This window comes from Nomascus leucogenys, chromosome 19, assembly GCF_006542625.1.
Source record: "Nomascus leucogenys isolate Asia chromosome 19, Asia_NLE_v1, whole genome shotgun sequence".
NCBI classification, from domain to species: Eukaryota; Metazoa; Chordata; class Mammalia; order Primates; family Hylobatidae; genus Nomascus; species Nomascus leucogenys.
This window is the reverse complement of record NC_044399.1, coordinates 32,997,175-33,013,290: the sequence shown is the minus strand read 5'-3', so window position 1 is coordinate 33,013,290 and position 16,116 is coordinate 32,997,175. Positions and strand designations below refer to the sequence as shown.

The 16,116-nt window shown below is 47.8% G+C and overlaps 1 protein-coding gene across 1 annotated transcript in view; it reads right to left on the bottom strand.

The window, feature by feature from the left end:
- The window catches only part of PIP4K2B (phosphatidylinositol-5-phosphate 4-kinase type 2 beta), a 36,347-nt gene extending 20,284 nt beyond the window's left edge, over positions 1–16,063 (bottom strand). The window contains exons 1-2 of the mRNA XM_003278208.4: positions 15,364–16,063; positions 877–974 (exon numbers count right to left, since the gene is read on the bottom strand). Coding sequence (XP_003278256.1) covers positions 877–974; positions 15,364–15,522 — 257 coding nt within the window. The 5' untranslated portion in view covers positions 15,523–16,063. The remainder of the gene's footprint in view (positions 1–876; positions 975–15,363) is intronic.
- Between the last annotated feature and the right edge of the window lie 53 nt (positions 16,064–16,116).

Genomic DNA, 16,116 nt, shown 5'->3' with positions numbered 1-16,116 from the left:
TTAGGTGGCCGCTTAACAGGTGGCAACTATGGAGACAGACGGCTTCCAGAACAAGATGGTATTACTTACTATGGCAGAGGGAGGTCACTAAGGGATGTTCTCAAGTCAATCTTCTCCTCTGGACTAACAGTCTGGGAATGGTGGGGTGACAGAACTCAGCTAGTGAGGTGGTAGGGACTGTGAGACAATGAAGAATAGAACCAGGATTCACATGCAGAAAGGAGAAAGTGTGAGCAGCAAATAGTCCTGGGGTGGTCCACAGAGGGATGGAAAATCCAGGCCCCAAAGGGCTTAAAGCAGGCCCAAAACTGTGCCAGGTGAGGTGGCCACTAGTGTCTCCAACAATATCTGAGACAACCTTCAGACACTGGTGCTAATCCAAGAAGTGACAGCAGACAAAAATGGGAAGTGCTACTCTGGGTAGTGCCCTCAAGCCCCATGCTCTGCCTGTTGCTCATAACACCAGCCAGACAGAAAAGAGCCTGGTGGCATCCCAGACCAAGAACATGCCTGGCAACCTCCTGCCTCAGACTAAGATCAAGATGGGGCTACTGCTACAGCCTCACACTGGATACCTCAGCTCCAGAGCAGCTCACTGCCACCTGAACTGGCTCTAGATGAATCACCCTGGGCCCAGCTACATGCCCCAAGGGCCACCGGACGTAGGCTGATAAAGGAGTGAGACGACAATACTAGGATGACGGGCACATAACGAATGCATTTTCCTGGCCAGTTTGTCACCTCTGAGATCCAGGTGCTGCTGTCACACCCTGCCAGGTGCTGCCTTGGCTCCCGCCATGCATGAGGCTTCAGAAGCCTCTGACTTGAGGGAAGGGACTGCCCACAAAACCTGAGTCCACTCAGTAGACAACTTACTTATTGAAGAGATGATTGTCCACCTTGATCTTGCTGTAGGCTTTGAAGTCATCTGGCATTAGCATGACAGGAACAGGGACATTGCTCAGCTCATTGATCTGAAAAGCAAGGAGAACGTAAGGCTCTCAGCCAGGAGGCCACCTGCCTCAGAGACACTAAGCTACAATGTGGATGCCACAATCTTGCTAAAAGCATGTCCAAGTTTTCCTGTCTTTTTTTGGTTTTTTGAGACAAGGTCTCACTCTGTCACCCAGGCTGAAGTGCAGTGGCATGACAATGGCTCACTGCAGCCTTGACCTCCTGGACTCAAGCAATCTGCCCACCCCAGCCCCCCAAGTAGCTGGGACTACAGGTGCGCACCACCACGCCCAGCTAATTTTTTTGTATTGTGTAGAGACAAGGTCTCACTGTCCTGAGCTCAAGCAATCCTCCAGCCTTGGCCTCCCGAAGTACTAGGATTACAGGTGTCAGCCAACACACCCGGCCCCTCCCTATCTTTATTTCTGTTCTTCTCTTCAAGTAAGTTCCCAACCTTGTCCTATTTTACCTATTGAAACTCTCCACCTGATAAGGGCCAGCTCAAAAGGCACCTCCTCCATGAAGTTTTCCAAGATTCTCTAGACCATAAATACCCTTTCCCATCTTGGAATTCCTGAAGTTTTCTTTGTATCTGTCTTCTGGCCATCTCATAGTCTCTCATATTGTAGTTAATGCCTATAAACCTCACCTGCTAGAGTTAAGCTGAGCAATACTACATTATTTATATTTCTTTTTCTTTTTCTTTGAGACGGAGTTTTGCTGTTGTTGCCCAGGCTGGAGTGCAATGGCACGATCTCGGCTCACTGCAGTCTCCACCTCCTGGGCTCAAGCGATTCTCCTGCCTCAGCCTCCCAAGTAGCTGGGATTACAGGCATGCACCACCATGTCCAGCTAAATTTTTTTTGTACTTTTAGTAGAGACAGGGTTTTATCATGTTGGTCAGGCTGGTCTTGAAATCTTGACCTTAGGTGAGCTGCCTGCCCTGGCCTCCCAAAGTGTTGGGATTACAGGCGTGAGCCACCACGCTCAGCTTTAATTATATTTCTAAGCAAAGAGCATCCTACTAATCTTTGGGGGCACCACAGTGCTTGGCACCATTACTAGCATATATGGCAGATACTCAATAAATATTTGTCATATGCAATAATAAATGATCAATAGATAAATGTCTCCCAATGTAAGTGGGTATTAATTAAGGCCATTGAATATCTTCATACAAATTGTGGGTCACTCAAGAAATTAGCTCAAGGAAGAAAAAAAGCTGGATGGGTTTGTGTGGACATGTAACTCGTATCCCCAAGGTAATAGATTAAATTTATTTATTTATTTATTTATTTATAGACAGAGTCTCACTGTGTCGCCCAGGCTGGAATACAGTGGTGTGATCTCGGCTTACTGCAAGCTCCACCTCCCAGGTTCACACCATTCTCCTGCCTCAGCCTCCAGAGTAGCTGGGACTACAGGCACCCACCACCACACCTGGCTAATTTTTTGTATTTTAGTAGAGACGGGGTTTCACCACGTTAGCCAGGATAGTCTCGATCTCTTGACCTCGTGATCCGCCCACCTCGGCCTCCCAAAGTGCTGGGATTACAGGTATGAGCCACCGTGCCCGGCTGTAATAGATTAAACTTAAAAGTGAGCAGAAGTGGTAAATGTCTGGCCACTGCCCCACTCGGACCCTCCTGATAAAAGCAGGGCAAGGCCTGGCACAGTGGCTCATGACTGTAATCCCAGTACTTTGGAAGGCCAAGGCAGGAGGATCACTTGAGGCCAGGAGTTCTATACCAGCCTGGGCAACACAGCAAGACCTTATCTCTAAAAAAATAATTAAACGTGAAGCTGAGGCAGGCAGATCACCTGAGGTAAGGAGTTCAAGACCAGCCTGGCCAACACGGTGAAACCCTGTCTCTACTAAAAATACAAAAAAAAATTAGCTGGGCGTGGTGGAAGACACCTGTAATCCCAGCTACTCGGGAGGCTGAAGAGAATCGTTTGAATCCAGGAGGCATAAGGTACAGTGGGCCGAGATCGCGCCACTGCCTGGGCAACAAGAGTGAGACACTGTCTCAAAAAAAAAAAAATTAAACACATTAGCCAGGCATAGTCGTGTACACCTATCGTCCTAACTACTCAGGAGGCTGAGGTGGGAGGATTGCTTGAGGCCAGGAATTTGAGGTTACAGTGAGCTATGATTGCGCCACTGCACTGCGCTCTAGCCTGGGCAAGAGTGAGATCTTGTCTCAAAAAAGAAAATAAAATAAAGCAGAGCCAGTTCCTGATGTCAAGTTCTGCCATACACTAAACTAGGGGAGATGGGGCAGGATGCCTTGCCTCTACTGCAAACAAATCTTCTTTCATCCCTTCGGGGAGCTGGATCCTGGACAGAGAGCTAGCTTTCCACTGGTGCAGAGATGAGGGCAGATCCTGCCCTTCCCCACCTCCAGTTTAGCCAATTAGTGGCCTAATTAACCACAGATGTCCTCTCCCATCACAGCAGAGTATTTGACATTTGACCCTCAACCCAGTTGCCACTAATGCATTCAGGATTTACAGAGGAAACCTTAGTCCTGACTTAATGGACTGGGGGGAGGGGGCACCACAGCCTTGTGTCTCCCAGACACTTTCCTTGCAAATCCTATTATCTCAATGAGGCCCCAGGTGGCAGTGAGGGGATAACCTAGTCATTAGAACTCCTCCAGGAGCATAAATGCGGGAAATGGCATTTAATTTGCTGCTCCTTTTATGTTCCAAACCTTTTTTCTTTAGAAATGTCAGAGAATGGAGGAAGTTCAAGTTAATGCAGTAACTGGGCTGGGGAACCATATCTTCCTAGAGTTGGGAAAAAACCCAATTTACTCATGGAGAAATGAAGGAAGCCATAGGAATGCATGCGCTTCAAGAGGGGTGCTGGGGGCGGGGTAGTTTCTAAGTTGGCAGTGGAGCAGACACTCAGTAAACTGCTGGCAAAAACTGGCATAGACACAAGAGTGTATCCTGTATAATTCCATTTATATGAAATTCTACAACAGGCATCTATAATGAGAGAAATGAGATGAGTTGCCTGGCCAGGGGGTGCGAGGTGCTGAGTGTAAAGGGACATGAGAAGTGTGATTCTACAGTGACAGAAATGTTTTATATGTTGTTTGGGGTGATGGTTACATGAGCATATACATTTGCTGAAATTCGTCAAATTGTATACTTAGAATATGCACACTTATTATACATAAATTATTCCTCAATAAAGTTGATTTTTAAATTCCCAGCATCCAGCTCTGTGATACCCTTCATTGGCTAAATCCTCCCAATAGCCAAAAAAAACTCCAAAAGAGTCATGCCAGTTCCCATTCCAGGGGGTGCTCACAAGATAATGTGACTGTCCAATCTGTACCTACAGAGGAAACCATTCCACTTCCTTGTTTTTCTGCCAACAGAAACAATTCGTGGTGGCTGTCCCATTTCCTTTTTCCTGGCATATCAAGCCTGGCTCTGAGACTTACAGGGAAAACAGAGACAGAGTTCAGGGCTCGGCTGGGCACAGTGGCTCACGCCTATAATCCCAACACTTTGGGAGGCCGAGGGGGGCGGATCGCGAGGTCAGGAGATCGAGTCTCGCTCTGTTGCCCAGGCTGGAGTGCAGTGGCAGAATCTCCGCTCACTGCAACCTCTGCCTCCTGGGTTCAAGCGATTCTCCTGCCTCAGTCTCCTGAGTAGCTGGGATTACAGGCGCATGTCACCACGCCCTGTTAATTTTTGTATTTTTAGTAGAGATGGGGTTTCACCATGTTGGTCAGGCTGGTCTCGAACTCCTGACCTCGTGATCTGCCTGCCTCAGCCTCCCAAAGTGCTGGGATTACAGACGTGAGCTACCACACCTGGCCCAGCCTAGGAAATTTTTAACTCAGCTAACATTGGTGAACAATCCATATCTCAACTAGGGGAGACTTACCCCTCATTTCTACTAGGCCACATGTAGATGATTCACTGTAGGGATTAGCCATATTATTATTTTTTAGTTGTGTGAAATTTTATATCCCAGAGAGTTCTATTCCATTTCAATTGAACCATTCCTATTGAAATATCTACTACGTGCTTCATTCTGTTAGGTAAGTGTGTGGGAGGAGAACACAAGGGGAGAAAGTGTTGTACACGCAAAAGAAACAGGCTTATAATCTCATCAGGGAGATGAAAAAAACCCCTGACACAACTCAAAGTCAAAGCAGTATACAATTAAGTGAGAATCCAGGGAAACAGACATCAAGAACAGCAGAGGCTCAGAGAAGGATGAGGCTAGCATGGCCAGACGGTCAGGCTCCCAGTCCTCATACATCAGGCCAGAAACAAGGCACCTAATGCCTCTCCTGGTATTGCACCAAGAGCACTTGACATTAGAAGAATCTACAAGATCATGTTACACTCCTGCTTAGAAATCTTCCATGGCTCCTCATCAACCTCAGGGTAAAGTTTTAACTGCTTAGCCTGGCATTCAAGGCCTTTCCTAATCTGGCTCAGACTGCCAATTTTTTTTTTTTTTTTTTTTTTTTTTTTTTTTTTTTTGAGATAGAGCTTTGCTCTTGTTTCCCAGGCTGGAGTGCAATGACGTGCTCACCGCAACCTCCGCCTCCCGGGTTCAAGCAATTCTGCTGCCTCGGCCTCCTGAGTAGCTAGGATTATAGGGATGCACCACCATGCCCGGCCAATTTTGTATTTTTAGTAGAGACGGGGTTTATCCATGTTGGCCAGGCTGGTCTGGAACTCCCGACCTTAGGTGATCCACCTGCCTCGGCCTCCCAAAGTGCTGGGATTACAGGCGTGAGCCACCGCGCCCAGCCAGACTGCCAATTTTTTTTTTTTTTTTTTTTTTTTGAGACGGAGTCTCGCTGTGTCGCCCAGGCTGGAGTGCAGTGGCGCAGTCTCGGCTCACTGCAAGCTCCACCTCCCGGGTTCACACCATTCTCCTGCCTCAGCCTCTCCGAGTAGCTGGGACTATAGGCGCCCGCCACCACGCCCGGCTAATTTTTTTGTATTTTTAGTAGAGACGGGGTTTCACCGTGGTCTCGATCTCCTGACCTCGTGATCCGCCCGCCTTGGCCTCCCTAAGTGCTGGAATTACAAGCGTGAGCCACTGCGCCCGGCCCAGACTGCCAAATTTCTATTCAATTTACTTCTACTCAGTGTATCAAGGGCCTTACTATATGCTAGAAGCTGGGGATACAAACACAAAAAGACATCTCCAGAGCTGGGCGTGGTGGCTCATGCCTATAATTCCAGCACTTTGGGAGGCCACGGCAGGCAGATCACTTGAGGCCAGGAGTTCAAGCCCAGACTGGCCAATATGGCAAAACCCCGTCTCTACTAAAAATACAAAAATTAGCCAGTCGTGGTGGCATGTGCCTGTAGTCCCAGCTACTCGGGAAGCTGAGGCAGGACTGCCTGAACCCAAGAGGCAGAGGTTGCAGTGAGCTGAGATTGTGCCCCTGCACTCCGGCCTGGGTGACAGAACAAGACTCTGTCTCAAAAAAAAAAAAAAAAGTAAGTATTGATTCTGCATGGGAGAGGCAGATGGTTGCTAAAGGAAGCTACAGAGAAACACACTTGAGTAAGGCCTAGGATGGAAGTTCTCCCAAAAATGAAAGGAAGGAAATCCCAGGCCACAGGAAGTCAGAATCCAGCCTGAGTTGTGAAAGTACACTGCCCATTTTAGAAATGGTGAGTGCGTCTGCAGGGACGGGTCTGGGGACAGAAGGCAGCATCATAGGATGGAAATAATGAGGGGAGGGAGGTAATACAGAAAGATAGGTCATCAGTCTAGCACATTAATATTGTATAAATATCATATTAATATTTATTATTGTATAATAAATAGAATAGGTGCTTCTATTTGTTGAATGCCTGTAAGTGGCCAGTGCTTTATACCATTATATATTACACATAAATAATATATATTCTATTCTAAGGTATTACTTGTAATACTTAAGAGTCACGTAAAGTATTACTAATTTGACTTTGGAAAAGAGGTTCAGAGAAAACGGTACCTTTCTGAAAGTCACACAGACAGTATGTGCAGTCAGGATTTGATCCCAGGCCTGTCTGGTGCCAAAACCTGGGCTCTTTATGCTGTGCTGTGTAATCCTCCGTATGGCTGGCTACCTTGCCTAAGGTAGAATTTTCCCTTCCTTGTCTCTATCCTAATACCACCGCAAGGAAAGTGTGATGCTCACTTTACAGGATATGAAAATGAAACTCAGTGAAAAAAAAACTACCGCTACAAAGCCTACTAGTAATAAGGGGCAGAGTCTGGGTTTGAACTTAAGTTTGTCCACAGTATGATAAATTTGGACTTGACTATAAAGACAATGGGACACTCTCTGGTTTAATTCTGGGAAGCCACAATCAGATGAGTGATACAGAAAGGTAATTCTGGGATAAAGTAAGGATTGGAAAAGGGAAAGAAAAAAAGCAACAAGACCATTTATGGGGCCAATACAATAGTTCAGGTGACAGACAATAAAACAGGCAGTAGGAACAGAAGAAGGGACAAAGCTAAGAGGTTCATCCAAGAGCTGGCTAAATGACACTTCCTCTGGGAGAGGTTTTTTGTCTCACCCAGGTTGAATTAACTACTTCTGTCTCTGTGCATCTTTATGTCCTAAATATTACATGTACTTAAGTAATTACTTGTCTACATGTCTGGTTTCTCGACTAGTCTGAGTCCCTTGAAGGAAGAGACTCTACCTTACCCATTTGTGTGTCCCCGGCACAATGACTGGCACACAGTAGTTGTTTGGAGGAATGTGTGGATAGAAAAAAGGAGGGAGTTGAGAACTGAAGGATGGCTAACACTGGGATAAATGAAGAAAAGAAAATGGCAAGACTGGTGTGCCTGTGCCATAAGACTCATGGTCTGGAGGATGGGCTAGGTTAAGGTGAGCTACTGAAGCTATGACCAGACTGTAGAGAGTCTTAAATGCCAGGGAGAGAAGAATAAACTTTATCTGGTAGATAAAAGGGAGTGTAGTACTAAAGGTTTTGTAGCACAGACGCTCTTAAAGCAATGTTTTAGGAAGATGTGCCTTTCCTTTTCTATCTCTAGCACACTGGGCCAGACTCTTTCCCCTCCAGGAGCAGTGCACTTGTGGAATGTCAACTCATTCAAATACCACGCTAAATACAACTTAATAGGAAGGTAAGTCTGTTGCATCTCAGGTCACTTAAGTGGTTTTTGGAATATCCACATGATTAATTCCATGAGCCATCAGCATAAATAATGAGGGGGCTAACCAAGCTCAGTGAGAAACAATTTAAGAGCAATGAGTTGGCCAGCGCGGTGGCTCACGCCTGTAATCCCAGCACTTTGGGAGGCCGAGGTGGGCGGATCATGAGGTCAGGAGATCGAGACCATCCTGGCTAACACGGTGAAACCCCGTCTCTACTAAAAAAAAAAATACAAAAAAAAATTAGCAGAGCATGATGGCGGGCACCCTGTAGTCCCAGCTACTCGGGAGGCTGAGGCAGGAGAATGGTGTGAACCCAGGAGGCGGAGCTTGCAGTGAGCTGAATTCATGCCACTGTGCTCCAGCCTGGGTGACAGAACGAGACTCCGTCTCAAAAAAAAAAAAAAGAGTGATGAGTTCACTCTATGCTGATCTACTGGAGATGAAAATTCCTTGATTGATTGATTGATTGATTGAGTCAGGGTCTCACTTCCATAGGCCAGGCTAGAGTGCAGTGGTATGATCTCAGCTCACTGCAGCCTCAACTTCCTGAGCTCAGGTGATTCTCCCATCTCAGCCTCCCTAGTAGATGGGACTACAGGTGTGCCATCATGCCCAGCTAATTTTTTGTATTTCTAGTAGAGACAAGGCTTCGCCATCTTGCCCAGGCTGGTTTCAAAGCCCTGGGCTCAAGCAATCCACCCACCTCAGTCTCTCAAAGTGCTAGGTATGATTCTGTTGTACATATACAACAGAATACTATTTGGCCTTTAAAAAAAGAAGAAAATTCTGCAATATGCAACATGGAGATGAAAATTCAGCAGCTAGTTCTAGTCTGGTGAACTTCTGTGTCCAGAAGCCTCCACTTTCCTGTGCGACCTTCATAGGAATTGTTACCCAGGAGGCCTGGACTAGGCATGCAGGTTTCCTGACGTGTTCCAGTCCTCTGTTGTCGGTTCAGCAGTGGGCTGGCCACCACCAGCAATCACTTGTTACCTGCCACCATCAGAAAACATGACATGCTAGAAATACACTCACAGGACCGAGGAGGTCCAAAGCAAGAACTGCAACTCCAGAGAGGAAGAGAGGGCCACCGGACCCAATAAATCTACTGGTGTTTACTCCTCCTTTCCATATCTTGCTTTCTCCTTCTCCTGCTGTTTGAGTCCCACTGTTCCCTGTGAGGTGGGAAGGCCTGCTAAAAGAAACTTCATTCAAAGGCCTGAGTAGGAATGTTCTCTAAAGATTTTTTTTTTTTTTGAAACGGAGTCTCACTCTATCGCCCAGGCTGGAGTGCAATGGCACGATCTTGGCTCACTGCAACCTCCGTCTCCCAGGTTCAAGTGATTCTCCTGCCTCAGCCTCCCGAGTAGCTGGGATTACAGGCATGCGCCACCATGCCCGACTAATTTTTGTATTTTTAGTAGAGACGGGGTTTCACCATGTTGGCCAGGCTGGTCTTGAACTCCTGACCTCAGGTGATCCGCCCGCCTTGGCCTCCCTAAGTGCTGGGATTACAGGCATGAGCCACCATGCCAGGCCCCTCTGAAGATTTTTAAAGCAGTAGGGCAAGAGAAAAAGACAGGTAAAGGAGGTCAGTGGCTCACGCCTGTAATCTTAGCACTTTGGAAGACCGAGGCGGGCAAATCGCTTGAGCCCAGGAGTTCGAGACCAGCCTGGGCAACATGGCAAAACCCCAACTCTTCAAAAAATACAAATATTATTCGGGTGTGGTGGCATGTGCCTGTAGTCCCAGCTACTCAGGTGGCTAAGGCAGGAGAATCACCTGAGCCTGGGGAAGTAGAGGCTTCAGTGAGCTGTGATTGTGCCACTGCACTTCAGCCTGGGCGAGAGCATGAGACCCTGCATCAAAAAAAAAAAAAACAAGAAAGAAAGAAAATGTATGGACAGAACAGAACTCGGGTGGAATGTAGGAGAGAAATTGAGCAGACTAAAGAATAAATCTGTCCCTCACACCACACCAAAAGTGAACTCAAAATGGATTACAGACTTAAATGTAAGAGCTAAAACTATACATACTCCAGCACTATTCACAAGAGCTAAGGTGTGAAAATAAATCCATCAACAGATTATAAAGAAAATGTAGTATACATATACAACAGAATACTATTCAGCCTTAATAAAAGAAGGAAATTCTGCTATGTGCAACATGGATGAACCTTGAGCACCTTACGTTAAGTGAGATCAGCTAGTCGCAGAAAAATATATATTGCATGATTCTCCTTATATGAGGTTTCAGAACAGTCGAATTCATAGAAACAAAGAGTGGAATGGTGGTTGCCAGGGGCTGGGGGCAGGGGAAATGGGGAGTTAATTGGTAGGCATAAAGTTTCATTCAAGCGAGATGAATACACTCTAGAGAGCTATACTATGACACTGTTCCCATGGTCATCAATAACATAATCGTACACTTAAAATTTTGTCATGAGAGTACATCTTATGTTAAATGCTCTGACCACAATAAAATTTAAAAAAGAAAAAAAGAAAAAGAAGAAGAAGAAAGAGATACAACTCTAGCTGGGAGGATTGCTTGAGGCCAGAAGTTTGAGAACATCCTGGGCAATACAGAGAGACCCCAATTCATTTAAAAAAAAAAAAAGAGAGCTAAAACTATAAAACTTTTAGAAGAAAACAAAGGAGTAAATCTTCATGACCTTGGGTTAGGCAATGTCTTCTTAGATATAACACCAAAAGCACACACAACAACAACAAAAAAGATAAACTAGACTTATTAAAGTTAAAAACTTGAACTTCAAAAGATACCATAAGAAAAATGAAAAAGGCAGGCCAGGTGCAGTGGCTCACGCCTGTAATCCCACCACTTTGGGAGGCTGAGGCGGGAGGATTGCTTGAGGCCAGGAGTTCGAGACCAGTCTGGCCAACATAGCAAAACCCTGTCTCTACTAAAAATACAAAAATCAGCCTGGTGTGGTGGCGGGCGCCTGTAATCCCAGTTACTCAGGAGGCTGAGGCAGGAGAATCCCTTGAACCCGGGAGGCAGAGCTTGCAGTGAGCCAAGATCGCGCTATTGCACTCCAGCCAGGGCGACAGAGCAAAACTCCATCTCAAAAAAAAGAAAAATGAAAAAGACAACTCAATGAATAGGATAAAATATTTTCAAATCATATATCTGATAAGGGACCTGTATCTAGAATATAAAAAGAATTCTTTTAACTCAATAATAAGAAGACAACCCAATTTAATAATGGGCAAAAAGATTTTTGTAAATGGGCAAAAAATTTAATAGACATTCTCCAAAGAAAAGATACCAATGAAGGCTGGGGATGTGGCTCATGCCTGCCAATCCCAGTCCTTTGGCAGGCCAAAGTGGGAGGACCACTTGAGGCCAGGAGTTCAGGACCAGCCTGGGCAACAAAGCGAGACCCTGTCTCTACAACAACAACGAAAAGAAAATGTACAGGCCAGGCACAGTGGCTCACGCCTGTAATCCCAGCACTCTGGGAAGCCGAGGCAGGAGGATCACCTGAGGTTAGGAGTTTGAGACCAGCCTGGACAACATGGGGAAACTCCATATCTACTAAGAATACAAAAGTTAGCTGGTTGTGGTGGCAGGCACCTGTAATCCAAGGTACTTGGGAGGCTGAGGCAGGAGAATCACTTGAACCCAGGAGGCGGAGGTTACAGTGAACCTGTAAATTCCAGCCTGGGCGACAGAGCAAGACTCTGTCTCAAGAAAAAAAAAAAAAAAAAGAAAAGAATATGTACAAATGGCCAGTAAGTACATGAAAAAATGCTCAACATCATTAGTTATCACAGAAATGCCAATCAAAGTCACAATGAGGCTGAGTGCGATGGCTCATGCCTGTAATCCCAGCACTTTGGGAGGCTGAGGCAGGTGGATCACCTGAGGTCAGGAGTTTGAGACCAGCTTGGCCGACATGGTGAAACCTCGTCTCTACTAAAATAAAACAATTAGCCACACGTGGTGGCAGGTGCCTGTAATCCCAGCTACTGAGGAGGCTGAAGCAGGAGAACTGCTTGAACCTGGGAGGTGGAGGTTGCGGTGAGCCGAGATTGCACCACTGCACTCCAGCCTGGATGACGGAGTGAGACTCCATCTCAAAAACAAAACAAAACAAAACAAAAAAAATCACAATGAGATACGAATTCACACCCAACAGAATGGCTTTAATAACTTTAAAAAAACAATAACAAGTGTTGACAAGAATGCAGAGATACTGGAACTCTTATACACTGCTGGTAGACATGTAAAATGGTACAGCCACTTTAGAGAACAGTTTGGCAGTTTCTCAAATGGTCAAATACAGAGTTACCATCAACTACTCCTGCTCCTCTGATCCCTGTGGTAAGGCTTCACACATACCTGGTTCTTAAAATGGCCAACAAGTATCAAGCCAGATCTACCTCCCATGGTCCATGCTCCTCTCTGAGGCCATCTCTTCCCTAATTCCAAACCCTCAGAACTGTATTTCATCCACTAAAACACTGGTTTTTGCTCTTCACTAGTTCTTCCCTGACAGGTGCAAAGTCTTCTGATTTTTCTCCTTGTTTCCTACACATTCTTCCTCCACAAAATCCATGGGCTCTTGTCCATGAGAGCAGCTCCTGTGACAACACCAAGTTCAAAGTCCTCTCTTTTTCCACCTAGAAGTAAACCAATCACCTCATGAAAGGGTAACTAACTTTTGCTGTAGATAAAGACATATCCATCCTTCCTATCTGAAACACCATTAGCCACAGATCAGCATGCCTAAATGCCTAAACAGGTGAGAAACTAAAGAAAAGGTGGTATCTGAAATCTCAGATGACAAAATGTTACAAAGTAGGCTTTTTTTGAAGGGAGGAAATCTCCAAAAAAGTGCAGCAGTCCACCGAGGGCAATGTGGACCTGATCCCTTAGACGAGTGCAAGATTACACTCTTCTTCTAGGAAGATGTCTCAGTTCCCAAATGGGGACACTGAATACCAGACCTTACTGCAGACCAGGATGAAGCAATAAAACTTAGGACTAACTGCCCTCTGAAGCTTAGCCTGTCCAGGGCAGTAGTGGGAAGTTCCCATGAGGTGCCTGTTCATTATGTCCAGAGGCAAGGATCTTGCTTAAAGTCAATGCCTTTCCAACTAGCTCCTCAAACAAACTTTCAACTTAAAGTTAGCAAAGAAAAAAGATGACCACTTTGTCCAAGAGAGTAGGACTCACAGGACTCCTGACTCGTGATACCTAACCATCAGCTATTGAGAAACTTCATACCCACATCTGGACAGACTCATGCCTGCCTATCGGAACACCATGCATCACACACTCCCAGAACCTGACATGCATAGGCGTACAATCCAGAGCATACATTCACCTTCTCTAACCGGACTATACTTCCCATCTATCCTGAGACTTGGCTGAGGGAGAGGAAAAGCAACAGGAGGCAAAGAAAACAAGACCAGCCACTCAGGCACCACCCTTGGCCGATACAGTCCCATGGTGCTAGACAATGAGCGACATCTCTTGCTGTGACCACAGGCAAGCTAATCCTCCACCCGAGGCCTCCTTTTCTTCATGTGTAAAATAAGAGACCCAAGGTTCCTTGCAGCTAGCTGTAATACTCCTGACTCTCAGGCCTCTACCAGTTCTCTACAGACAGGTTGCTTTCTGTGAGAAACAGAACCTGCAGAGAGAGGCCTGGTAGAGTGAGAAGCAGGATGCAGAACAAAATCTAGGATTGACTTCCAGAAAGGGACATGGGGTTCATATTCTGATCACCCAGTTTCCCTAGAAATGTTGTCAGATGACCCCTGTGGCAGCAGGAAGACCAAGTAACAAACTGGGCTGGATTGTTGGCCCAAAGCAGCTCCTAGAGGTCTGAGCATTATACCACTGGTACTCGCTATCCTGGCAGGACCCTCACTAACACCAGTGATGACAGTGAAAACAGTAACCTGCCCAAGAGCAAGAAACCACAGAGACCTCAATTTACACATGCACTTTTCTAAATGACAGGTCAAGATCTAAAACCCTAGCTCAGATTACGGTTCATCGATCTCCACCCAAAGGCACCTTCAGCTCCCCTGCCAAAGCAATGCAAAGTCTTGCTGGCCCTCTTTGTCATCGCTTGGTCTTGTGAGCAATTTCAAGCACTCACAAGTGAACCTAAAGAACTGAAATCCACAGGAAACCCAAGTTTGATCCTCCTTATTCCAAAATTCTAGTTAGTGAAGTTGGTGTTTGGGGTCCTTTTACTTCCTCCGCTCATTCCTAGTGTGGGGATTCATAAAGAAATGGTCAGAAGGCCAAGAGCAAGTGGTTGGAAGAGGGAGAAGAAAGACCCTGAACAAACACCACATAAACAGTCTTCCAGCTTAAACACTGTTAGGATCCGACTTCCTGGCAGGGGCTGTTGAACAATCTCAAAGCACCCTAAGGACCCTGGGGACCTATCTCTCCTATCTAGGACCATAATCACTATGCATCATCACAACCTTGCAGCCACACAACAGATAAGTCAACATCTTTGAAATGATCACCTTCAAAAACTATGGGAAGACATATTATTTCTACTATGAATAGTCCCTCCTTATAACCAGGCAGCCTCTTCTCTCAAATGGTTAATAGCCATTCTTTCTTCTCCCTAACCCAGAGAGACCCAGGTAAAGTGTCTGGTTCAAGGAAGCCTGTGCTTCTCCAGTTGATACATCTTGTTCAAGAGGAAAAAAAAGGAAACCTAGGGTGGAGTTCTACATTCAAGGGTAAGGAGGCCTGGAGGACGGGAGAATTTGAGCAGCCACAACAACCAAAAGATCAGAAAGAGAGGACTATTTGGGCAGACCACTGCTACCTGACAGAGCTGGCTGCCGGCTATAAGGAACAAGGGGAAATATACATGCAACAAACAGGGTGAGCGGGGAGGAGGAGGAACAGGATGAAAGCGACTCCACTGCACTCAGGCCTTGCCTTTGCCCTCCAGGGGCTGGCCCAAGCGAGCACGCCACACGCAGGAAGCCAGAGGGGCTGGAGGGAAGGGGAGGTGGTGACGGCAGACCACAGAGACACCAGGCCTCGCGTGGCGTGCGGGGAGTACACACGGGGCCGAAAGGCGTGCAAGGGTGGGGTGGGCGTGCAAATGGCTTGGCGAGGGGTGGCAGGCGTCACCGGCAGGGCCTGCGGGGCAAGGGCCCAGGACTGCGGGGGGCGTGGGAGCGCGCGGGGCCGCGCTCAGAGGGGCGCGCAGGAGCTGGTTACCGTGTGGTTCACCCCCCACATCAGGACGCTGAGGATCGGCTCGCTGGCCCGGAATAGCTTCACTTTCTGGCACACGAAGTGCTTCTTCTTGGTCTTGGTCTTGCTGGCGCTGAGCGGCGCCACCGCCACCGCCGTGGTGCTCGTGCAGTTGGACGACATGCCCGGGGCGGCGGCGGCGGCGGCGGCGGCGAAAGCGGGGGGCGGCGGAGACAGCGCACAAGCCAGCGGCCTCAGACCTCCCCCGGACCGATCCCCACCCCCGCTCCCTTACCGCGCCATGGTCGCGCCCGTCCCGTTACCTCCCACCCCGCCCCGGTGGTTCCGTCCGCCCCACGCCCCGCCCTCCAGCCCCGCCCCGGGGAGCCAGCCGGCCTGCTCCGCACCCCGCCCCCGGGCGGTGCAGCCGCCCTGCCGTCCCCTGGCCCGGTCCTCCCCGCCCGCGTGGTACGGCCCGTCCCGGGGAGGCAGCGGCCGCCCCGCCCGCCCCTCCTCCCCGGGCCTGACAGAAACCCGCCTGGCCTCCGAACGTCTCGGGGCCCCGCGCCGGAGCCGGAAGGGGAGGAGGGCTGGGCAGGCGTTTCTGTGGACCGCGGGAGGGGCTCCCCGCCCGGGCCCCCCAACGCCAGGGTTTGGCTCTTTCCCTCAACCCGAATGCCAAGATGGCGGCGACGCTACCGCTCCGGAAGGGAAGGAGGGGCGGGAATGCGAGGAGGGCGGGACGTACCATGCCCACCCCGGGGGAGAGGAGGGACG